Source organism: Cottoperca gobio, chromosome 21, assembly GCF_900634415.1.
Source record: "Cottoperca gobio chromosome 21, fCotGob3.1, whole genome shotgun sequence".
Taxonomy (NCBI): Eukaryota; Metazoa; Chordata; class Actinopteri; order Perciformes; family Bovichtidae; genus Cottoperca; species Cottoperca gobio.
The window spans coordinates 12,637,803-12,664,211 of NC_041375.1; the positions used below are offsets into that span (position 1 = coordinate 12,637,803).

Below are 26,409 nucleotides of genomic sequence, written 5' to 3' on the forward strand. Positions count from 1 at the left end.
GAAATTCACATGGGATGGAGGGTTGTAACGCATGTCATCAGTGGATGAAATTTCCCTTAATTATTTTATATTACGTGTACATAAATGAGATGATGTACAATAGCTGCGCTGCAAGGATGTTCTAAATATATGTATCTGTGTATATAATATGACTCTGTAATAGAATAACCATCTTTTTTTTAATCAGGTAGAAAATAGTGCGCTGAAAACCCAGAATTCATGCCTGAACTTGTGAATCATTTCTTTTAATTTGACTGTTTCAGTTGGACTTGACCTTCCATCATGGGTCGAGTATGCAGCAGATGTAACTGTATCATGTCTAATACTTTGTAGACCTGAGTTTTCCCCTGAGTTGCCTTGGGTACTGACAGGTGTTTCGAGTAAAAGCTCTATATAAAATGTAAGGTTTAATCATTACCCAGATAAAAGCCATGAACACATATTTGAACAAGACAAGCCATAAGGTTGAGGTTGAAAAGATGTGTATGGTTACTCATGGGAATAGTTAATTAAGTGATAGTCTTTCAGGTCTCATTCAGTCATCTGTGCTTATACTGAATGTAGGCAGGCAGTGGCCCCTACGGGCTACCATCTGTAAAACAAAGCTGATGCTGCTCTGCAAAGCCATACTGTCTTTTTCTGTTGTAGGGGCTTGACAAGTCAGACTCCCTGTTTGCGTTGCATGGTAGAATACAAATTGGGTTCTGTATTATGTGCTGCACATAATGAGTGACTCAGGGTAACATGCTGCAGGTCATGTGTGAAGACACTGTGGCACGCACATGCCATGTACTCACCCACGCACACATTTACAGGCAAATAATAACGTAAACATAAACATAGGCGAGCCCCTTTAAAGACACAAAAAGGCACTACACACATTTGACAGACCCAGCCTACCTCCAGCTTCTCATATGTGAACACTGACGACTTATTTCATCGTTTGACTTGAATTTAGCCTTTAACTCGTGCTGGACCAGTTCGAAAAAAATGCAGCCGGAGTTGTCCTCGGATCGTGGGATGTGAGCGTTGTTGTGTCTGTGGGTGACGGAGGAGGACGGGGGGGGCGCTCTGCTCTGCTCAGTGCAGGACGCAGGAGACAGTCGCTCTCCAAGGTGCTGAAAGTCGGAGCGCTCCCTCCTCAGTCTTGCCTGCCGACGATGAATGCGACCTCTGCCGAAAACCGAAAATCAAACAATGACTGGCTTCAATCCTGTTTGGTTTAATTGTTCGTACTTCTACCCTTCTGGATTTTTATTGGCCATGCAACCGCTGGATTTATACACACACGCAACAAGACTGACTGCAGCTTTCTAACATTCACCTGCGTCGTGGGGAAATATTGAATTGACTCCGGATTCTAAGGGAACGCTATAGAGGATTTTCTAGCTTTTTTTCTCGGTCTCTGTCTCTCTCACATGCCTCTGGACGTGAACTGTTTGTCTCAAAAAGGTGAGTCTGGGGAGGAAAACCATGAAGCAGACCTACTTTTACGTGGATATCGCTTTCTTTCCACTGGAAAAGGGGAATCATATCTCCAAAAGGCTGGTGTTTAATTGCTTTTAAACCCATCATCACGACCGGGAGGGAGGATTATAGTATCTGGAGTCTGGTGAATTTACCCTGTGGATAAAGTGAAGTTTTCAATAGGCTAGGCGACTATCTTTATTCTGCTATAGCCCTCTGTGTGTTGGCTTCACACTAAGTGGATATCAAGCTATTTCAACGCGGTGAGTTTGCCCTATCGTGTAATATACATCCCTGTTGTCATTGGCATTTCGATCGATCTGTCAAGACACGCAGCAAATAGAAACGATTCCAAGCAGAGGGGAAATATTTATTTCCAGCTATGTGTGCTTAACTGTCTGGATTCTGCTGTGGTTTTCCCCTTTCCAAAAGAGTGATGCATTTTGGGTTAAATCATTGCGCATTTATTTTTCGGGACATTTGCATGTTACATTGCTGATTTAGCAACGACAGGTTACTGTCAGTCCAGAGTCGGAGCAGTAGGCTTATTTGTATAATCATTGGTGTTAAAGGAAATAGACCAATAGCTACCTGTTGTCACTGATCGCACTCATAGAGTTTGCGTTTTTGTAAAGATGTTGTTTTCTTTATTTAATGTGGAGAAGAATACTGCGAGGAGCCACTACACCCAATTCAGATAGTGATTGTTTTAACCTTTTCCTCTGTAGTTGCACGTTCACCTAGTACTGAGATTGTTGCATGAAGATAATAACCTGCCACACCACCACACGAGCGCACATATAGATCACTACACGCATCGTTTGTCAACAAGATTTTCTTTTCGGGAATGATGGCATTAGCCTGTTGAGTGACCTGCATTGGGGAGTCCCATCTGTCTCAGGAGAGAGAATAATAATAACGTTCACTTGTATGATCCTTATAATGACTGTTGCAGTACATATACACAGGTCAAAGCACAAATGAATGAACGTGAGGTGTATTGGTTTATGAAGATGTGCAGAACAACAGCAGTGAAATCATCATCCATCATAGGCTATTATCTCTTATTCTTTCCACTGCAGCCTCAAGTGATGATCATGGTGATGAGAATATTTCGCAGGACGGATCTGGAGAGGATACCGGGAGGCTAGGGATGACGTCCACACAATCTTGTTGAATGTGGATATCGATGCCGCGGCGAAGGATGGGCCCTCTGCTCTCGGCCGCCTTTCTCCTCCTGCTTGCCCTGAGCGCCGTGTCCCCGGCCTCGATGGGTAACCCCGAGGATTACACCGCAGATGAGACGGAGCGGACCGCCAGTGAAACCATCGTCTTCGATGACTACCGGGGTAAAGGATGTGTGGATGACAGTGGCTTCGTCTACAAACTCGCGGAGCGCTTCTACCCGGGACATTCGAACTGTCCGTGTGTGTGCACGGAGGACGGGCCTGTGTGCGACCAACCCGAGTGCCCTAAACTGCACCCCAAGTGTACCAAAGTGGAGCACAATGGATGCTGCCCCGAGTGCAAGGAGGTTAAAAACTTTTGTGAGTACCGGGGGAAAACGTATAAAATACTGGAAGAATTCAAGGTAAGCTCTGACTTCTAAGATCCAACATGTATTCTTTCCTTCCTTTTTTTAAAAATATATTTTATATAGAAAACAGTTGGTCCAGATGCCTCAACATACAAAAAGTCATGGCAAAATCTTAGCACTTGTCAAGTTGTCATCATTTCCAATAATGCTTCAGTCTCATACAGAAAAAGGAGCATTTGTGATTTTTTTTTTTTAAAGATGCAGTTTCTAATCTCATTACCGACATTCTATTTGATATGCGTCTTCCAGTATACTAATAAAATAGTTTAAACACTATAAGTTAACAGGGCTATAGTGTCCATCTGATGATCATGAATTTGGTTCCATCTGGCCAGGTTGATTCAGTCAGCCACAGTCAAAGTCTGGATGTCACTAAAGCACCCATCTTACATGGCAGTCTGTCTGGGTTGTTGTAAATGTTGTGTATAATAAAATGAACACCCCTAACTAGACTTGCATGTGTATACCTAGTGATAGATGCCATCAATTCAAACACAAACATGATGGTGTCATGTTAGCAGCCACTGTTCTCATTGGAGAGAAGGAATATTAAGTGTAGTAGATCAAACACTCTCACACTGCTTTAGGACTTGCAACTTGTTGACAGCAATCGACTTTGATAATATTTAACCTGTGGTGGGGGGGGGGTTATCGTTTGGGTTAGTGAGGCTTCCTAATATTGTGAGTACATATCACTTCTTGGAAGACAGTAAAAGTATCATTAAAATGTGTTTATTAGTCAATAAGAGCACAAAGATGGCTGCCTCCCAGAGTGATGTCATCCCTCCTCCCTGCACCATCAACTGAACATTCACCCAGCATTACTGAACTGCTATAAGAGTATTTTAATGCATCTTAATGTGTGGATACTGAGTCATTGCTCGCAGATTCAGTCCTCCTGTGTCTCCTGCGAATGGAGCACTGTTTCTACCGACCTGACCAGTGTCTCAGCGGTTGTTATAGAGCATGACAGTACTGCCTGATTAGAAATAACACTATTAGCATGACAACTTAGGTGTTTAAACTGTTGCCCATGAGGAAACTTCCTCATTTATATTCCTCACAAGTGGCTCGGGGCTGTAAGTGATTGAAATATAATGTGACACAATGCCGCCTAAACAACTATATAGCTCTATTGTAAATCAAGGAGTTTGTTCATGTTTGTGCAAATATATCAGTAACTGGTTAGTGATAGTATATCCAATGAATGGAATACTTATTTATGTTTTGGATGGACTGATTTTTCAATTAAGAGTATTAAGGTCTGTAGTAAGGTTGGAGACTATTTCACATCTAGTATACACCTGAATGTATACTTTTCTGGATTCAACAATTACATATGAAGACATAATGTCTTCATATGTAATATGTAATGTAATATGTCTTAAGGCCAATTTCCTCTTCATTTTTAAAAACTCTGAATTTCTTTAAAACTGGCCTATTTCTTACCTCAGATTTATCCAAAAACCTATTTCTGTGGATACAGTTTTTTTTTCCTCTCACAAACAGTCACCAAATTTTTCCAGTAAAAAAAAAACTGGATGCAAAAACCAACAATAGCTCTGTGACAAATGGATTCTCACAATCCAGTGTGCACAGGCTTTATGTTCACATGCTGAGAAAAAAGGATCTATTTTGTGCATCCTACTCGAAATGATGGGCACTTCAGAACTAAATGAATACTTGAAACTAAGTTTTAAAAAGCATCTTTAACATTAACTATCATTGTCAGTGGGAGATTAGAGTGTTCAGCAGTATTGGTCACCACTATAGAGATACCAGATATCAAACAATGTGTACATCCAAATAAGTAACAAATGAAACAGATATATAATATCACATCCATTAAGGAAACCTTTAATTCATACATGCCTACAACAAAACATTTCATTTCAGAATTTTACAATTTCACATACAAAACTTGTCATAGATTTGTCAACTAGTTGTAACTATTAACATTTGTACCAAACCCACACGAGTCCGAGCATGTTATTTCATCTAAGCCTTCTCCTGAGATGTGAAAGAGTAGATAGTCTATGCTCTCAGCCTTATAAAGATATTAGACTGAAAGCATTGCAGCTATTTAGCACTAAAATGTGTTAAAAATGCTTTGAAAGAAAAGTTACTGTATTAAGAGATTGGAAACTGCTACAATGTTAATGACTAGCAACTCACTGTGGTATGGCTAAAGTCTTTGAACTAAAACTATTCAGTTTAAGCAGTAATAATTGCTTCTCATTTTGTGGCCACTTGGAGGCAGTGGAACAAGCTGTAAAGACAGCATTGACATATTATCACCTTGTGAAGTCATTATTGTGATTGTGTTAGCAAACAGTTGCGTATTTACACATCCAGCAGACACAGAGGAAGATTAGCATTCATTTTGATAATCCAATATTTACTCTCTTTTAGCTCTGTTGTTGGTCTCTACCAACTCCTGGGGAAATATCTGGCTCTTTAACTGCTAAATGCTTCACTGTTATCACCAGCTAGTCACTCACTTTTACTGTTGTTTGGCATTGCACAGGTAGCAAGCAGTCTATTTAACAGAGCTGTATCACTATAAAATGCTGTCTGATGTGGCTTGAGATGAGGTTAATCAGTGAACCAAAACAATAAAGTTGCAGGCCGTAAAAGAAAGCCATTAACTGAAAGATGCTCAAATATTCCATCGAGCTAAAGGAACCTGCAGAGGCTGTGATCATCCTCTGTGGGTGTGTCACCTCAGCAACCCATTTCACATTACACACATTGATTTAACCCGTTATCAATATAAAATATTGTTGCAGCTTTAAAGTTAGACTGAAGATAATAATTATGGTTAAAAGGCTGACTAACCACTAGTACCCGAGGAATATGAACCTGTGATGCCTGCGGTGAAGGCAAATGCTGATAATACCTGATAAACTTACATCACTTAGAATAGTTGCATATAAACATCATTTGCAGCAAGTGAACATTTATGCAAAAAAGTGTTTATTTAAAAACCTTATCGCAATTTACCTGCCATGCAAGGCTTCAGCAGAATGTTTTGTAATCTGTAGCAGGATATTGTTTATTTCAGATTGGTTTACATAATGACTTCAAGGCAAAGCAAATAAATCTCTGCTGGGAGACGCTGGAACATGTGAATATTAGCATGCCATGTCACTGAAACAAAGTAAAGCTGACTGAGGAGCTACACAGTGAGTTAAGCCACATATAATGTAAAAAAGCATCTCATTTGTTGCTGCATTTTTATGTTGATTGACTATCAACTTATTGTTTCACTTAAAGGTTGATACACACACACACACATAATATAATTGCTGAAACAATTAGTTGATAGTCAATCACATAAAAATGCAGCAAGAAATTAGATATGCAATTTCTGCATTTCTGTGTTTTACACAGAATTGAATGCCTTTAGGATTTGAATTATTAATTGAACAAAACAAAATTGAAAATGGAAAATTACAAAATGAAATTTGTAATTATATTTTTATATTAAATAATTGTATTGAATTTCTTTTTAATGATTGTTTTGGGGCTTTTTTTTGCCTTAATTAGATAGTACAGCCAAAGATAGACAGGAAAAGGGGGAGGTGACATGCAGCAAAGGGCCAGGTGCCCCATTCAATGATTTATTTTTTGTTGCAAAAATAATATTCAAGAAATTGATAATGAAAATAATTATTAGTTGTGGCATTATACATTATGCATTGGCACAACAGTGTGACAGTGACATAGTTAGCTGTTAATAAGGGATGAGCAGGATCATGTACTTAATCTGTACCGATTGGTTTGCACATCAGACAGCATCAAGGTCAGTACTGCGTTGGGATGTATCCCCACAGCTTTTGTAAGGTCTGCTGTGAGTGCATAATCCTTGCAGTTTGATGTGAGATCAAATCCATCAATAGTGCAGCTCACTCTCATGCTAACCTTGACTGGAGGGCCCAGAAAGGGAAGGGCACTTCTTCATGATTGAAGGAGAGAAAAAAAACATTATTATTGATCATCTCAGTGAAAATACCATAGCAGAAATAAGGAGAGCGGAAATCTGTGAGGATCCGCCTCCCGTATCTAATACCACACAAGTAACTCTGATGTCTTAGTCTCTAGATCCTCCGCAAGGACTGGCTCTCTTCAGTGAGTACATGAAAGCTTCGGAACCCTGCAGTGTTCAAGGAAATCAAAGGCCGTCGGTATTTGGTGTACAGACCCCTGTTTGGAGATGCAGACAGGTTAACCTTTGGTTTGGGCCTCATTGGCATTTCTTTAGCTGTGCTCGTGCTACATTGTGCAGACATATGCATTTATATTCAGTAGCAGTTGATGGCGAGGAAATGCAGAGACACAGCATCTTAGAATGATAACAGGAGACAGGTGGTTTGAATGAAGAATTGACAATCTTTTCAATTTTACAGTTTCATTATACTTAAAATCTCATCATGCTATCGGTCAGTCATTGAGTCCAATGTAGCAGAGTATGCAGTCATTGTCATGCAAGTGGTATTGGGCATTCATTCAACACAAGCGGTTGATTGCAGTGCACTGTCAGCCTTTCATTTGTTGAATATAATGCTGGTATAACTCATGCATCATGCACAACCTGACAAATAAGGAATGAGGAATAAGCAATCTAAAGTACATTTCCCAGTAACAATTTGTCCACCAAAGTATTTACTTTTAGCAACATAGTGTTTAATACAATGTAGATTTTTGTAGATTTACTAGCAGTGGGTGTATTTTTTTACTCTTTTGTTTTGTTGCCCTGTGAGAGAGTCATACCACTCAACCTTAGTAGGTATTTCACCTACAGGGTCCCCCATCAGATGAGGAAGGGACCAGTCTGCCCAGCATGGCTGCCGGCGTCCCTCTGGCCCCAGAGCAGCTGCAATCAAGAACCAGGAGATATAGGGTGAGTTCAGATCCCAGATCGTCAGGCTAGGGCTGGGATGTGAACTCAAATGTGAACAATCCCGTCCGTGCTTCCTGCGATCCCCCTAGTGAAGGGATGCAGAGTTGAAATAGGGGGGGAGGGCTCCAACATTTTCAGTATCAAAGGAACAAACAGTAGATTTTTTACATCAGACTATCTTGAATAATTTCTCATTTAGAGTCAAGTAATGTTAATTGATTAATTTGCAAGTGCTATAACTGCTAAAACATGCAGCCTTAATACTTATTTTCTACTCCCCTTTCTTTAAATCCCCGTGAGACAGCTACTAATCTACCCAGTGCAGTGCAGTTAAGGCCTACTGCTGAGGAGTAGGGCTTAAATAAAAAAGGGCTATTAAGTAATGCATGTGACTTCATACGGTAATTATAGAAATGTGCACAGACGATCACAACAATGCATTTAAACTGCATGCACACACAATGACTCACACGAACACACACACTTAGAGCTGCCTACACATTACACACAACATTAATTTGTGACTCTGCTTTTCAGCACAGACACCTAGACAAAACAGCCATAAAAGCTGTAAAAAATTATTGCTCAAATTGGTTTTCCTATTCCTTTTGCCAGAGGCAACAAAGGAACTAATTAGAAGAAATGATTAAGTGAAAACAACTAGGACACGAAGAATTTTCAACAAGTATTTTTTCTGGTTTGCACTTTCTTTCACTAAAAGAACCCTTGTATAATGATCAAGGTTGTTTTTAGCATCTAACTGCCCTCATCCACAAGTCCTCCTCTCTGTCTCTGTATTGTCTGACCACTGGTGGAATATTGTTTTGACTTGGACAACAGCAACATGCAGTTTGATTGTCAACCCATTCCCGTAACTTCTATTCACCACATGGGTGGGATTCATGTGTCCCTGTTGTCCAGCCTTAAAGTATTTTGCATTACCATCTGCCCCGCTGAAGGTAATTTGACTATTTATTTCTTTCCTGCCCCGACTCCATTTGTCTCAGAGTGGGAACAAAAAGCATGACAGTCGTTTCACTCTTATACCCAGCCAATGAGACGGAGACAACAGGAGACCTTTCCTTGACAAAAACATCTGGCAGTTCGTCTAAGTTCGGTGCTGGTGCTTCATTTTCTTTTGTGAGTCTTGGCTAAGGCATGACTGATCCTCTTCACGGTAGACCTCACACAACAGGACGCACTGAAAGCACAAGGGGGACAGTAGTTTTCTCTTTGAAAATATATTTTTTCTACACATACTTGTTAAAAGTATTTATTTTTAACAGCAAATTGTGATAGTGAATAAACACTACTGACTCTATCTTCATTTATAACTGTTCTCTTTGCCGACATGCAGAATGACAGTTAGTCTAACATCCAAAATGCACTAATGCAAAACACTTCTCAGGATTCAGATATGACATGGACTCAAATACCGTACTTGTACTAGTCCACCTTCAACTCTTACTTTACTTTTTTCCTTTAGTGCTAGTTTACACATCTGCTCCACCACATTTCAGAGAGAAATATTGTACTTTTTACTCGCAACATTTGTTTTTGACAGCTATAGTTGTTAGTTTCTTTCAAGATCAAGATTTTATACGTCAACAAGATATGATCGGTTTGTTATAGATGAAACTAGCCAACAGTATACAGTTTAAAATGAGCTCAACCTTGACATTCAGATGTTGCATAGATGGTAATGAATCTATTCCAATATTAGATGTATGATAAATGATACAGTAGAATTTGCTACTAATACTTAAACTAAGATTTCAGTACAACAAAAAGAAGGGCACTTCTGTATTGCATTGATTGTGCTGCCTCACAATATATGCAACAGAAATATTGAAAGATGCGTTTTCTTGCCTTTTAATTAATTCCAAGTGCACAACATGAAACTAAAGTAAGTATTGCAATTCAAGATATTCACTATACATACTTGTTTGGTGCTAGAGAAGATGTGCTCAGTGTTGTATGTCTCAATTAAGAGTTTATGCATTTATATATTTTTATTTCAAGAGGTAGCAGAATGCAGCAAATAGCAGTCTAATTTACAGTAAATGTTTCCTATTTTGGTTTGCCTGTAAAATCAACAGTCTTTACAATAGTGCACAATGGAGAGCAAAGTCAAAGAGTTTTGGTGGTTATGTCCAAATTGATATATTAGTAAATGTACAGTATAGTATATTTAAATACTTAGTATTGAGAAATGTGTGTTACCAACTGTAATACAACATGTATGAAGTGGCACCGGTGAGATAAAGAAATTCTCAACATTGAAGTCAGCACGTAGAGAAGCCAGCTGCCTATTTCTTCTCCAACATTAATAATGAATGTGAGCTATAAACAATTAATCTAAGTCTCAGTTTAGTTGTTTCTGACTCACACTAGCGCCTTGAGATTACTTTTAGCTTTGAAAGGCGCTTTATAAATAAAATGTATTATTATTATTATTATTATTATTACATTCATTTTCAAAAATATTGATGGCATTGCCTCAAACCACACGAAAAATATGTAAACTTTTATGTTGAGTTTAATTCCAATGTATCCCTATAATTTACCAGCAGCCACAGTTCGAGACAATGCATTTGCTAAGAAACACAAATGAAAGGTTTAGCAGATTTAGTCATGCTCACTCATGTGTACTTTATTAAAGATTACTATATGATGTCTAATCATCGTCTTCTCTATCCTCTGAATATAGTTATATGCCAGGAAAGGGAAACTGTATCCGTGCCAAATGCATACTGCAGTGAAACTGCAGTTAATTGTTCCCATTGTTATGTTTTAGAGTAATTTTCTTGCTGTATGTTTTGGCAGCTGATCAAATATTAATCGAAATTGGTGTAAGCTGGATCCTTACCATCCACTTAACTAATTGTCTCACTCTGAGAGGGCATTCATTAGCATTGTGCAGCAGCTTTTACCTATAATTATATACTTAAAATTAACATGTAATTGACCGTCCAATGCTGAGTAAAGTCTCTTTAAAGGAGAGTAGTGCTATGTTGTTAGGCTGTTGCTTTCATTACCAGAAGAAGAAATGAACTATAAGATGCATGTTTTGATTCTGTTCATACCTGCTTCTGTAACATTCACTGTAACTTTTTTATGTTGTTTCAACAATATCCAGCTTTCTGACTGTTTGGTAAATGCATGTCTACCTTCTCCACATCCAGCCACTCTCATACTGTACCCACTCAGCTGTTTCAGCATTTAAGAATGAGTCCATTTTTGTTTCTGGCTGCGATGACTCTGCTGCATTCTGCTTTTACTTTCTCCATCTTAACATCAGCAATAAAGGACGAGAGCAACAATACAGTTAATCCTCTGCGCTAGAGTTTGAAACTTTTCTGTTAGGTGTTCAGTTTCTCTTCAGAAAGTGTTTCAAATATGTGGGCCAGACCTGAGCATCAAACCCCACGTCGGGGACATGCACAGTTGAGGTGCTGTTGCTCTAACCAATGGGTGGGGAACCTCCGGCCTCCGGGCAGTATACCATTTGATCCGGCCCTCGAGGTAATTCGTAAAATGCACGCAAAAAGAATACACTAGAAAAAAAAACTAGACGGCAATATTTTAAACGGGCGACTGACTGTTTTTCCTGGGCAAGGTCAGGGTCCTTGAACACAACACAAGCGGAACGTGTCATCACGTGGTCACAGTCATGTCAAAAAGCTTCAATTTTAAACGAGACTGTAGTTGACATCAGTGAACGCAGCATGGCGAGTGTGAAACAGACAAAGCTGGACGCGGAATGTCACACTTTCCAGGAGAAATTGGACAAACGATTATTTATTTGTGGAAGTAAAAGGCCAGTGTGTCTAGTTTGTGCGGATGTACTTGCGGTGATTAAAAATAATCTCGAGCGTCATTACTGCACGAAACATGTCGAACTGCACGAGCTGAAAGGACGAGTGCGTTTGGATAAATTTAACGCTCTTCGGCGGAGTTTGGCCCAACAAGCAGCTCTCTGCAGAGCGGAACATACAAACATGGACAGATAGAGAGGTAGACCACCACACCAAGAACAGACTGTTCCACCACTGCTGTGCAATTATCACTGCCATTTACAATACTCACTTTATTTTCTATCAACCTCTTGGTACTTATATTATTTTTTATTCTATTTAATTATTGTGTACTGCCTTTTTACTTCATATGTTCTTTTGCTGTGACAAGATACATTTCCCCGTTGTGGGACAAATAAAGGATTTCTGATAAAACAGAAAGATAGCATGGATAAAAAAGTTGCTTTTTTGCACAGCATAAAAAAAAGGTGAAATGAATGGGCTGCGTCTTAAAAAAAATTGCAGAGGTTATGAGTTCAATAACTAGTATGGCCCTCGAAGGATGTTGTAAAAAATAAAATGGCCCTTGATAGGAAAAAGGTTCCCCACCCCTGCTCTAACCTAAAAAGGGCAACCTCATTCCCAATACTAAGCACACATATAATATAGTGTATTTATCATGGATGGAAATATCTGTTTTTAGTTGTTAACCTACTTCCAACTTTTATAGAATGCTTCTGAGAAAATAGGCCTACTTCCCATTGAATAAATTATGTAGAAAATGGTTGCTTGACATTCCTTTCATAATGCTTCACCTGCTGGTAGTCTCATTTCAGTTCTGCAAAGCTGTGCTCTCCTTAGCTGCCTCCCTCAGCTCTCTCTGTTGTTGTATTCAGAAATGTGGACATTAGAAGTTATCATCACAACCTGAATGAAGCATGTTAAAGAACATACAGTAGCTATCAGCTCATGTCACAAGCTAGACATGTTAGGTTTGTCTGGTTCGCACACGACACTTGTCTTCATTCCTCCAGCAGTAGCTCAGCCAAAGAGGGAAAGTGGGCTGTTGTGCGCGTGATTCCTACAGCATCTCCTCTTTTTGCATTAACGTTGGTTCAGAACGTCAATTGTAGTAAAGTTCTGTGATTTGTTAAAACAGAAGGCGCTCCACAATAAGGGTGTGAGTCTAATCCTCCTTATGAATAGATATTGGAATGATCTTAGAATCCATCCCATGGCTGTGTTTCATTGACTAATAACTAAATAATTCAAGTTGAGGACATGTTTTTTTGTACATTGCAGAATGTGATTAGGAAGATTGATACATGCTACATTATCTCAGTTTCGATTTGCAGGACTCCAGCTAGTATATTGACTTTCTAAAAAATGCAAAAACCCATAACCAGGATTATACAAAGTCATAAAAGTAATATTATTGCGCAGGTAAACACACTAAATGGACTTGAAGCTTCATTTAAAGGCTGTAATAAACACACAGTATAAAGCTCATTATTTCAAACTGCTGTTGCGTCAATTCCCTAACGAGACATATTTATTATTGCCTAACCTATTCCTGACTGAACCTGGATTCCTGCTGCTGGCAGTGTCAATTTAAAGTAAAGTGTAATTGATTTTATATGTCGCCCAAGGTTATGGTAACTCATCTTCACTCAACCCAGAAAGCTCATGAGTGAGTTTAATATATTCAATTACTGGTGCCAAGACAAAGTCAAATATTCCTGTTGGAGGAACATGCAGAATCAGGAACCTGAAATGCAGCATGACCTCCTGAATCAAGATTGTACGTATGTGTCAGACACAGCCCTTTTATGTTCCACCGCTGACCCTGAATCCCACCTTGCCAGCCCCCACAGATTAAGTCTGTCAGGATGGCAAAATCTTCCATATGTATGAGACAACATCTTGCTGTGTAATTGGTACATTTCTGTAGAAGCGCTCAGACTGACAGAGGGGAAGATAACTGTAGTGTTGTTTGACTCTGGGAATGAAAAATATTTGTGCCGTGGTTTATTTACATGAGCGCACTTGTGTGGGTAAGAAATGAGAGGAATTTCTGACAGGCATTTATAATGAGAGGAGAGTGAAGTTAAAGATGTTCAGGATGTATTTGTGTATTTCTTAGAAGCTTTTATTATTTCAGTGCGGCTACACTGGAAAAGGAAAAGGCATGTTTTACATAAGGGAGCGGCAGCTCTAAAATATGCAACAACCACAATGAATGAGCAGATGAAATCTATCGTCATTAACATCACTTAGAGTGTGAATATTGTATTGCACATATACAGATCAAGGATGTGTATACCAGGAGGACACTAGCAAGTTTCAGACATTGCAGTTACTGTTCCTGCACTTATGCATTTCCATGTAAAGGTTGTTTTTTTTGGTGCCCTTTATAAACATCATATCTGAGAGATAGTTTCACATCCCATCTTGTAATCCCGCTGGACCATTGTCTGACATACCAGGAAGTGTATCTGTTACAGTTGAGACAGTTTTATAAATGTTCTACTATGTGAAACAGTGTTAGGTGCATGTCTGAACTGTCTCTGCTCTGATCCTTGGAGATGTTATTCTACATATAGATAGTTTTAAATTACAGAAGTATGACCACAATCAGAGATGCCCCCAACTTTCAATTTGTGGCAGCAGTGCATCAAGACTGGCACAAATTCCTATAAAAAAACAAGCCTGGCTGCTTCACACTGACACATGAACAGTGGAACTGTTGTTGTTGTTGCTAGAGTTTGATTTTAGTAGATTGAACTATATCCAACTAGAACTAATGCAGTTTGTGATAGTTGATGGCATAATGAAGAAAAACATGTTTTATTCCACAGCACAACATCCAGCATTTAAAGGAACATTTCAAGATTTAGGTAAATAGACTTAAGACAATTTCTTGAAGTGAGATAGTTGAGAACTTTAATACCACTTTCTTGGCTGTACAGTAAATATCTAGCTCAGCCTGCAACTGGCTAGCTTAGCTTAGCATAAATACTGGAAGCAAAGGGGGAAACAGCAACCCTGGCTACTTCCCACAACATCTGCGTACCAGCACCTCTAAAGCTCACTAATGCACATGTTGTACCTCATTTGTTTAATCTGTACATACATCAAATTGTAAAAATGGCACTTTGCTATTTTATGGAGGGTCATGTTCTGGGCTTTTTGTTGTTTAGGACTAGTGACTTCCTGAAGCCTCCGCTGGTCAGCAGCAATTGGTGAGCTGTTTCCCCCAGTCTTTCTGTTAAGCTAACGGTATTTACTATACAGACTTAACAGTGGTATCAATCTCCTCATTTAACCCCCAGAAAGAAAGTGAATAAGCATAGCCTATTTCCAAAAATGTCGAACTGTTCCTTTAAAAATGTATACAGTATATACCAATGGTATAACCCAAAAGTAAAGCACAATATTAGTCACGGACATGTCATTCAAGAGTCAAGATTTGCTCACAAAATTGCTGGTTTTGAATATAAATTGATATCCGTTAAGATGCAGCAATTACGGAAATGTGTGGACTACAAATGGATAACTCGCCCAGTTTATTATGAGCCATCTGAACCATTTGGTTTGGTTGCTGCTCTCCACATACATTGGCCTACCTACAAAAAAACAAATCTATAATTTATCATATTTGATCTACAAAAGGGTTATCAAATATGAAATATTTGCACCCTCTTAGCTTAGTACAGAGTGCTGAGTCTCTGATAGAGCAGACCCAGAGCAGTGATGCCCTCGAAAGTCTGTTTACTATGATGAGCAGAAAGAACATTTAATATGATGAGCAGTTGACCTTTTGTGATTTGGAAACAGTTTGTATTTTTCCACTCCATGTAATTGCATTAGAGTTCATTTTCCGGTCAAGAGACTTTGTAAAGATAGAGTCAAGTAAGAGGCAGCAGCACAGAGAGCTGCATAGCACAGATTTACATGTTGCAGAGGTGGTAAGATATGCCTCTGAACTGTTTCCCGAGGCAGGCCACAGCAGAATGCAGCAAAATACTAAATATTATGAACACTACACTCTCATATTAGTTATTTCTGATTATTTTATTCAAAGTCAGCTACGGGCTTTGTTTGTTAAGATGCAGGAAGCCTTATAAAACTGGCCTTATGAATAATTTACTAACTTGTTTCTTTGTTTATGAAGAGAGTATAGGATTCATATAATAAGAACATTTTAATTGGGAAATATCATCGCAGGCTGTTTCTTCAACTGACCACCAGTGGCAATCATGTAGAGCACACACTGGTAAAGGTAAAACCTACTGACTCATCTAACCCAGATCCCCTCCCCTCCTCTGCCCACAGCCGTCAGCCTGTGAATGGTGCCGCTGCGAACCAAATAATGAGGTGCACTGTGTGGTGTCCGACTGCGCCGTTCCAGAGTGTGTCAACCCTGTGTACGAGCCGGAGCAATGCTGCCCCATCTGTAAAAACGGTAAACACCCATCTCTCTTCTGGAATTCAACGCACACTCATCAGAAGTCATTACATTTTCATTAAACCAATGGCGGCAAGTTTATCTGTGGTATCACCATTTGATGGCCGTGCCTTTAGAGGATGAGGATGTAATTGATGTTTTATGAATTTAAATTATTACCTTGGGCCCGTTGGACACTAATGAGCAGTACAAGTTTTAATTATAAATGACACACTAAGCAGAGTAAACATTAGCCCATTGATTAAAGGCACGGCAGGGGGGACTAATGGGTCCTTGGAGAGCCTTTTATCTCCTAGTGCCCCGACGCCCTTGTCACACACAGCCAATCCCTAAATTAGAATTATAGGATTCCAATGGTTCATTGGCTATTTACAAGGCAAGGTGGGAGATTTCCCTTTGCCAGCACCAATCCAGAGGGACAGATGGAGCTTTATGACTAAAGTACAGTCTGCAATGTGATCCTGGCTGGAATGCTCAACAGCAAAGAGCGCCTGTGGGTAATATTAAATGCAGGCAAATCAAAGAACAAGAGATCAAAGTTTTTTATTTTGTCATTTCACACGACTCAAATGCTTCAGATCTTTTGAGAACTGGAAGAGCTGGCAAAGAAAGTTTCCCTAAACTTAAAAAAAAGATGTTCTCTCATGATTATATGCCTTGTTATTGCATTTCGTCTTCTCATTATGTTAAGTGTTACGCCAAAAGTAGAGAAATTGTCCGTATTCCTGCTGAAAGAAGGCAAAAATAAATATCCTGAAATGTTTTTGTTTCCTTTTAAGCAGTGGTTGACCTATAAATGTGATGGGAGAAATTTAGTTTGAGGCGGATGCTAAATGGCTATTCAATCACAACTACTCTTTTCTCTCATCTTCTCTTTATCCCCTTTGCTTTCTTTATTTTAACACTCATACACACACAAACACCCACACTAACATAGCTCCAAACGCTGCTAGGAGAGAGCTAATCCATGCTGACAGGACACAGCGACACCCTTGGCATTTCAGGGTAGGCTTGCCATTTCTAGGATCCCCAAGGGTGCCTGGTCAGGCTCTGGCAGCCAGTTAAATCTCTATGGGAGCTGAAGGCTCTGGGGAGAGGACAATAAAGAATGCTGTTTAGCTTTCATTTTGGCCAAGGGACAGGGCGCTGTTAAAAGAAGACATCCACTTATGTGTTTCAGTTAGACATGCAATCAGTGGAAGACAGTCGCACATTTATCTTTTACTTTACCTGCTGCAAGCGTTTGGTTCCAAATTATTGTGTGAAATGAGCCCAACTCTTTCAAAATGCCAAGGGAGCGATTAGAAGACACAGACATGAATAGAAACAGTTCATAGTTTGGTGTGGTGATCGTGGCGTCTGTTTAACCACAGGCAAAATAGAATCAATTAACACGAGTGTCAAGTTTTGTTAAAGGTGTTTATTTTTAGTGAAACGTTTTTCCCATTTACCAAGTCGAGCCATGCTAGCTGTGCTTTCAGCTAAATGCTAACACGGTCCTGCTAACATGCTTGCAATGACAATATTAACATGCTGATGGTAAACACATATGTACAATGTTCACCTTCTTGGTATGGTATGCTAACCTTTGCTAACTAGCACTAAAATTAGGGTTAGGGTTAAAAAACTTAATTGCCAACAATTAACCTTTATTTTCTTTATAAATAAATTGAAGGTTCTAGCTTCACATCATCCTCTGGAGGAAACTGTGTCCTAAACACAAAATGTGTGTTTTAGAGGTCGTGCTCATTTCACAAAAAGCCTGTCTAGTTCCAGAGAACTAGATGTGCATTGCTGTACGTCTGCTGGGTTCCTCACATTACAGTGTTGTGGTTAAAGGGGCTGGTGCATTCTGCAGACAAAATCTGCAGCGTAGGTAGTTCATAAATAGTGTCTTCTCTACACTGCATTAGCACTATTCCAGCACAAGTGAAAGGTCCGGCTGAACCCACTCACTCTGAGACAGTTAAAGAAATGTTTTTGGTTGTTTAAATTTCAAATCCAGTCAGTTTTGTCGAGGGCTGGCCCTTCGGTATAATATTAAAGTTATTGAGGGTTTTTACACATTGTTAAATAGCTCACACTTTGGAGGTTAAACTATGTATTGTTCCTTCGGTTGAAATAAGGCTAAATGTGGTCGATTAGTGACGTTTCTTAACAGGATTAATGATCATAATTTAATTTAAGGCAGGTCAGCATCAAAAAAGCTTTCCAGCTAAATGTTTTCTGGTTACAGCTTTGACATGCGGATGTCTTTTGCCAGCAAATTACCAAATCAATGCGACTGCATTGGCCGGCTGCCAGCCTTTTTTTTTTTCAAAGCTTTCCATTATTAGGATGTGCCTTTTTAGCTCGTCTGCTTCTTGTTGTTTCACCCTGAAAACAGCAACAGAGAGCAGAAGGCAGCACAATGGAATAGTCAGTCAGGGGGAGTGCTTATCTCCCAGAACCATGTTCATTGAGTCTGATTCAGCTTTTATCATGATTTAAATACTGCACATTTACCAGGGGATACATGTAATTCTATAATGAGATGTCTTGAAAATGGCCAGTGTTTCTTCCCTATGATAGGATTAAACCATTTATAGATCTGTCTGGATACTGTCATTGTGGATTTTTAACAGACATATCATACAGTAGCAGTGCCATAGAGCTCGCTATAGTTAGGTCAAATATTTAGACTGACATATTCTGTGGACAAGCTGCAGTTTTTTGTGAATTAGAGGTTTTTGACGGGTGAGTTTCTTTAATGGAAGCATTTCTTACCTCTAGGCAAGAGCTATAATCTTATTTGAGCCAAATAGACTGTAATGAGTCCTGATATGCATTCACTCCTTAAGCTGCAGACATGGCAAGTATGATGTGCAGAGACAATTTGACACAGGACAAACATTTTCTGACTTCACTAAATTTTATTGGCCATGAATCAATCACAAGCTCAGACGGGTGACTTTGTGTCCTTCGGACGGTGACAGGTATCTGAAACTGTGTCCTTGTGGCTCCAAGTCTCTCCGGCTATAAACAATCACACTTGGCAGCCAGAACCAGTCACCCTCTTCCCTCATCAACCTCTACTGAGTTTGTTCTGTAACCTGTGCCAGCTGTCCAGAGGCAGATCAATGAGAGTTAAGACTTGGCAAACGTTCTCAATGTCTCCTCTAAGCTCAGATCAAAGGGCTTTTATCAGGTCTGGAGAGAGCATGGAACTCATCTATGCTAAGGCAAAGAATGGAGATATGAGGTAGCCAACGCCTCCTTCTGTCAGTGTCACATGGATATTGATGACTTCCTGAACCTTATTTTCACTCATAAACACTACAGGAGATTGAACCAAATCCCATAAAAGGTCAGAAGCAAAAGCTTGTGAAATATTGAGAGTCACTGACCAACCTTACTTGCCTATCTTTAGGCTGTGGTGGGATGTACCAAGTACATTAATTAAAATACGTACTTATGTACAAATTTGAGGTACTATTTTCAACTAGTATCTTGTCAGAGACAAATGACTCATGAACAAGTTGACTCAGACATACGTGGTTCTCACAGGACAGCGATGCTACAAACATATGATGATCTAACATCAAACTACCCTAAATTAGCACAATATTAAATAATTATAGCAGTAAAATACAACATACATGATAATGCAGCAGTAGCATTAATCCAAAAGCATCATATGTAATAGTAAAACAATAATGACAGGGATCATTTTACTGCAGAATTAGTATTTTTACTTTTGATACTTTAAGTAATACTCACATACTTTTATTTAAGATTTGGAATGACTTTTACTTGTAGTGGAGCATTTGTACAGTGTGGTATTGCTTCTTATAATTTTCCAGCACTGTCTTTAGGCTATTAAAACACTTATATAAATTATTATTAAAAGGTCACGTGGCCCGTTTTGTGCTTTGAGTCAGTCTGACTTTCAATATTTAACAAAGACCATGCTCTTTACCTAACCTTAATTGTGTGCTTTATGTGCCTAAACAATATTATAAAAATCACCAATAGACCTTCTTCACAGTGGATCGAATGACTAGTAGGAGCACAGGTGTTACTAATAACATTAACAATGGCTCTGTCCCAGTAATCCATGACGGTGTGACAGTGAGCCAGCATGCACAATACCAGGACCCTGAAATCAAAGCCGCTGAATGGAATACAGCCACTGCAAATGTTATTAATTACACCTGTGCCTTTCCTACTGTGACATGTCCAAATGTCCTCCATGAAAAGGTCCTATGCTGTGCACAAGTTGAGTAATTGTAATTGTGCAGATTTGCATGCAGCTGGCCCGTGTCCCCAAATGTACCATGTGTAACTAGGCACTTCAGGCCAACTAACCATACAGTTTCACATTTACATCGCCAGCGTTAAGTTTGCCGGTACTAAATCAAATTCACGGGTACACTAAGATGTCCATGAACATTTGCAGTAAAAGCTACTGTGTCTTCAAGAGTTATGAGACATATGAGTTTTTTATGACTACTCGTAGAGTCTTGAATTTATCTGGATACTGAGAGCAATACAAAGTCACCGTCACACCAGTTGAGCTGTTGATTGCTTCATCTAAATGATTAAAACTGGAAACAATTCCTGGCAAATTCTGCCTCTGCTGTGCTGTCTCAAGAAGTAGGGGAAGAGAATCTGCCACCTTATATCACCCCCGAGGCAGAGAGAAACAAATGAGATATAATAATTTAGTGTGGTGTTTACCAATAATGAATGCACTGCATTCCCAAAAAGGCAACAGCATTTTCGGCTTCCTCGAGTACAGATCTTAGAATGTACCCAGGCTTAATCCGTCTCTATAACTGCTGAGATGATCAAATACATGAGTATGAGGTGTTCCAGTGGTACACAATCAAACACATTTTAGAATGAAATAAATCTTATCAACAAAAAGGGATCAGCGCAAGTAAATCCTACAGTGTTATAAGATAAATCAGACGTCAACATTAATCTGAGTTCTTTATTGTTTCAGAAGTCAGCACAGCGTGTGTGTGTGTGTGTGTGTGTGTGTGTGTGTGTGTGTGTGTGTGTGTGTGTGTGTGTGTGTGTGTGTGTGTGTGTGTGTGGAGAGAAATCATGTAAGGAATTGCTAAGGAGTTCTGTGGCCTTTTCATACAGACTGAAGTGATTAACACCATCCTGCCTCTCAAAGCAGCTTTCTCTCTCTCTTCCTCCGTCTCTCTCTCTCTCTCTCTCTCTCTCTCTCTCTCTCTCTCTCTCTCTCTCTCTCTCTCTGTGTGTACTCCAGCCTCTCTGTACTGCCACGCCAGCGCCTGGCAGGCTTCTCTGCTCGCAGCGCATTAGGATGCAAAGCGCTCCATGTCGAGGGAGAAGGGGAGACTAACAAAAGCGCTTTAGTGTTGCAAAAACAAGCCCATCGGTGCATGCCCGTGAAAAGATCTGTACGTCTGCTCTGACTCCTCTAACTCCCAGCAGCTCTCTGCATCACTCCACCACCCCTTTCCGAAAAGAAAAGCCCTCAGGAGAGCCACATCCATTTCTTGTCGTTCTCATTCCTTCTTTCCTGTCTCTCTCTCCCCCTTTTTCTCCCTTCCCATGCGGCAGGTCCAAATTGCTTTGCTGGAACAACGATCATCCCAGCCGGAATTGAAGTAAAGGTGGACGACTGCACCATCTGCCGCTGCCACAACGGAGACTGGTGGAAGCCGGCACAATGCTTGAGGCGGGAGTGCCTCAACGGCCAGACGTTGTCATAGAGAGACTCCACCGGGGATGGTGGAAAAGCTCAGGCAAGGCCCTGCCTACTGCACCATTTTGTATGATTGACAGGGCAGGAGCACAATTCCTAAGCAACCTGAGACAGCGTAGCATCGAAGAGATGCGCTCACAAGCTTCACACAAACACAAGTTTAACACTGAGACGTCGGAACTTGTCTCAAGGCTGTTTCCACCCTCCAGTTTTAATCGTCCTATATATTTTCAGAAGTTGACTTGCTGCTCTCACACAAAAGGTTTCTCAGCTCCTTGAACTCTTTCCTAACCATTGGCACAGGCACCATTGCTCGTGTTGATTTCTGTATGTATCCCATCTGCTTGTTGTACTTGTCTGTCACAATCACGCAGGTGTTGTTATATTCCAACAGCAGGCAAAACAAACCGTAAGCACACTTAACGGCAATTTTTTGTTTGTTTGTTTGTGTCATACGAGGATCGACGCCGGTGAAAGCACTGCAAAGGTGCGCTTTACTTTCACAACTTCCCTCTAAGAGCTTGTTTACAAGATGCACATCACACATAAATGTTTGTGTCTTCATAAGACTTTAAGACTTTTTATCGCTATGGCAGGAACTCACCTCTACACTTAGATGATGCTACTGTCAATTTTATAAACTGCTGTAAACTGATTCATTGCATACCATGGTCTTGAGTAATGTGTCTGTATAGTAGCAGCACAGGCAGGGAGAGTTGGCCCTGTAGAATTAGGAAAGGCAAGAAAGTTGTTAGATAGCAACTATGAGAAGATGTAGAATTCTGCAACTCTGCATCACAACAAGTCTGGGCAGCCTCTTCCGGCTTATTTGTCGTTATTGTTTTCTCTCAGAGGTCCATATCCTCCGAAATAGTCGAGCTAACTAACTGCTTGAACTTGTTATCAAAGCAATTAGCGAACCAAGAGCAGCCTGCTTTAATTTCCCTTAATCAAGGAGTATTCTGTGATAAATCATCCAGCTGGGTGCTTGGAGCTGCATGCTGGGCACACTCCACGAGAACCAGCAGACAAAAGGAGGAAATCTGCACATGTCTAAATGCTAAGCAGCATTCACTTGCACATTGTCCATGTGAGCGTACACGAGCACGGCATTCATTGACAATCTCACAGCCACAGTATGTTGATCTGCACCCAGTAAAGAACTTTAACCCGTAATGCTTGTCAAGATACACATCTCTTACATTATCACACTGCTATAGATTAGTTAAGATCATTTCAGCTCCGCCCCTTCCAATATGTTAGAATAGCTTTTACAATGTGGTGTGGCTATAACATAAGACACAAGCTAATGTATTGCCTTGATATTTTCCCATACTATCGATTGGTCATCAGGTGGTCCAGTCTGAAAGAAAAAGCACCCAACCACGGCCCAAAACATGATATTTTTTTAAATGATAAATACTAGTCATTAATTCAAAAGGTGAATTCCAGTAAGCTCATGCCATTCATCACTAGAATTTTTTTTCCATTTCCAGAAAATCCGTTCCCGTTAACCTTTTAGACCCTATTCCTAGGTGGTGATGGATGGGCTGCTTAATAGCGGCTCCCAGCACTCTGTAATGAGCCACAAATGAACATAGGACAAAAACCAATGACTAAAGCGGTATATTACCTAAAAGGCACTAAAACACATTTTTGAAAGAATCTCATAGTCTGCTGCATATTCTTAAACTGCAGCACACAGTTGTTGGAGGAATCACAGAAATTAAATATTTAAAAAATAAATAAAGTGTGGGTGGAGTTCAATCCTAGGTGCAACAATGAGGTCTGGGGCATTCTTATCATTAAGCTACAGTGATTTAGTGTCTCTTAATGGGGAAAGACACTCCTCATCCATCAGGCTCGAGGTCTGCAGACTCATAAAACAAAACTGACATCTACAGTTTATCAATCACAGACTCAGTGCTCCAGACATTTTAGGATTAATAAAAGAGCTTCATTCATCTTAATTACTATAGATGCCAAATAATTATTCAGCCTCTACATGTATCCAAAAATACATTGGAATTACTTTACTGGGTAGCAAAGAGTAAAGTGAGTGTTCCAGGGCTCAGAGGCATTGCTGCCACCACGGATGCCTTATTACTATTCCAGATAAGATTTACAAAGCATGGCCTTTGGCTTCATACAGTACGAACAGCTCAGACTGCTTTAAGTGCTACTTTGTTTGCACTCCTCGGTTTAACGTTACGTATCACCCAAAACTAGTTCTTGTTTAAACATTTGACATTCCTATAACAGCCAGCAGGGTGAATTAGTAGGAGGAGTATTGAGTACAAGGGCAAGGACATTCAATCAAGAACAGCTGAAGATGCAGAATACAATTAACAGACTGATCAAGACATTGATTGAAGTATATGTAGAAGGAGCAAACATGGCAGATATAAGTATCCAGGCAACTTGATACAAATGACAATGTTACATGAGACATGTTCATATTCAATGTCCTTCCATTATTTTGAGGTGCATTGCATTTGTTAAACTAAACTGGGGTGCCATGGTTGCGTATCGAATTACTTTGCAAGATATTAACTAGGTAATGAAGGTAGAATTGTAGAGCGTGAGGCTCCAGACCAAGATCATGCTCAATCTGTCCCTCCATACATGAGAGCTGAGTTGTGATTCAGGCTGCTAGCGGGAAGCAAAACAAAAAAAGTAGAAAGACAAATAGGAAAATCATATATTCAAAACACATACAGTACATTCAAAGTAAACCGTGGAAGATGAAGCAGACTGCTGGTGCGTACGTCACTCTACACTGTAAAGTCCTGAAACAGTTTTCATGAAAATTACTTTTATAGTTCTCATTTACAACTAAAGCGGATGATTCAGGATCCACATGGATTAACATACAGCAGATTCCTACGCGTGTCGTTTGAAAGAAAAGGCTGCATTCAAAAACACACACAAAGAAGAAAAAAAAGGCATTTTAGAGAGAGGCTTTGGGCAGACCAGGGGATATTGCATTTCTCCTTGCAAATGTGTGACGCTGCACAGTTTCAAGGACAGGCCAGCAGCACAGTCTGTCTTTGTTTATGTTCTGCCAAGAAACTTGAGTCTGTCTGTCTGTAAATGTCTATTTAAATGATTATTCAAACTGCAGGCTTTTACGTGGCCATTTTGTAAAGGTATACCATCTGCCGCTCTTTCCACGAGACACCGACTTACTGTAGCTGGAAACTATGAAAGATTTCTTTTTTTGTCACTTATGTTTATTTTTAACAACAAAACTGTTACATAAAGTGTGCCTGAAAACCAGCACAGTATCTGGTATAAGAAGAGAGAAACACTGTTATTATACAATCAATTGTATTAGTTGTTGGGGCACCGAGGGTTTGTTCATGAGGGACTCAAAAGGTGGGATAGTTTAATTTCTCTAACAAATTTGAAATTTATGTTTAAAATGAAGAGCATCTTTGATTGTATATGACCACATGCTCATACAGGTTCACCTTACACTGTACAAGGAATACAAGTTTTTAAAAGTTATACAACCCTTGGTGTTCCCCATGTTGTTCATATGTAAATATCTTCAAATGTATAACGTGTATTCTGAAATCTGAGGTGGAGTAAAAAAAAACAAAAAAAAAAACGTGTATTATTCATTGAGGCAAATACTATTTTGTTAAATAGACTTAAAAATAAGTGTTATACGGCAAAATTGAGTGTGGATTTCTGTATTATGTTCTTCCTAATTGTTCACTCTGAATTATGATAATGCTTCTGAACACAACATCATTTAGGGTGGCACGACAACACGCCATTAACAACTGAGGGCAAATGTGAAAGCTTACTTTCCTGCCACCGACATGTACTGTACGGTGGATTCTGCCTTATATTCTAAAACCGTACAAGAAACGAAACAATATGAAACTTTACGGCTGACCCAGGACACGGCAAAACTCTAGGTAGTCTTTCTATAAGCAGAACATTTTATAAAAGTAAAGCATTTTCCTGGGGTCATGTGAGAAACAAAAGAACAAGATACCAGTGCTTAATGCTTTTGAAATGCTCAGTGAGTTCAAGGGCATTACTCACAGGTTCATTCCTCCTTCTATTTCATTACAAGTCAGTCTGGGCTTCTATCTCGTCCGCAATACTAATTGCCTTCTACCACCTCCCGTTGTCGACAAGAAAAGGAAAGCAATTTATGCAGCACATAGCAATCAATAGCAATTAGACGCATCCCAGACTAATCCCATTCAAAATGGCATCTTGGGAGATGGCCAGTAGAGGACCTCTTAAAATACACACACCTTCAGGCCAGCATTGGCGGTGAGGAACGTACGTACACAAAAGGTGGACACAGCAAGTGCCAGTGCTGCGACGGAACATTTAATTGCTTTGTTTTTCCTATTCCACACTTTATATTGAATCTCCATCGATCTATTTCGGGGACACTCTCCATTTGTATCAAACATGCATTCTCAA

General features: G+C 39.7%; 1 protein-coding gene across 2 annotated transcripts; it reads left to right on the forward strand.

The window, feature by feature from the left end:
* Positions 1-1,058: 1,058 nt before the first annotated feature.
* vwc2l (von Willebrand factor C domain containing 2 like) lies at positions 1,059-25,632 on the forward strand. 2 transcript variants are annotated; one of them, XM_029459086.1, is made up of 4 exons: positions 1,059-1,730; positions 2,550-3,058; positions 16,100-16,229; positions 21,813-25,632. In XM_029459086.1, exons 2-4 carry the CDS (start codon positions 2,645-2,647, stop codon positions 21,962-21,964), a joined length of 696 nt encoding a protein of 231 aa, XP_029314946.1. In that variant the 5' UTR covers positions 1,059-1,730; positions 2,550-2,644; the 3' UTR covers positions 21,965-25,632. The 2 variants fall into 2 exon arrangements, with proteins under 2 accessions (XP_029314946.1, XP_029314947.1); XM_029459087.1 differs by having other exon boundaries at positions 1,059-1,452.
* The last annotated feature ends 777 nt before the right edge of the window (positions 25,633-26,409 follow it).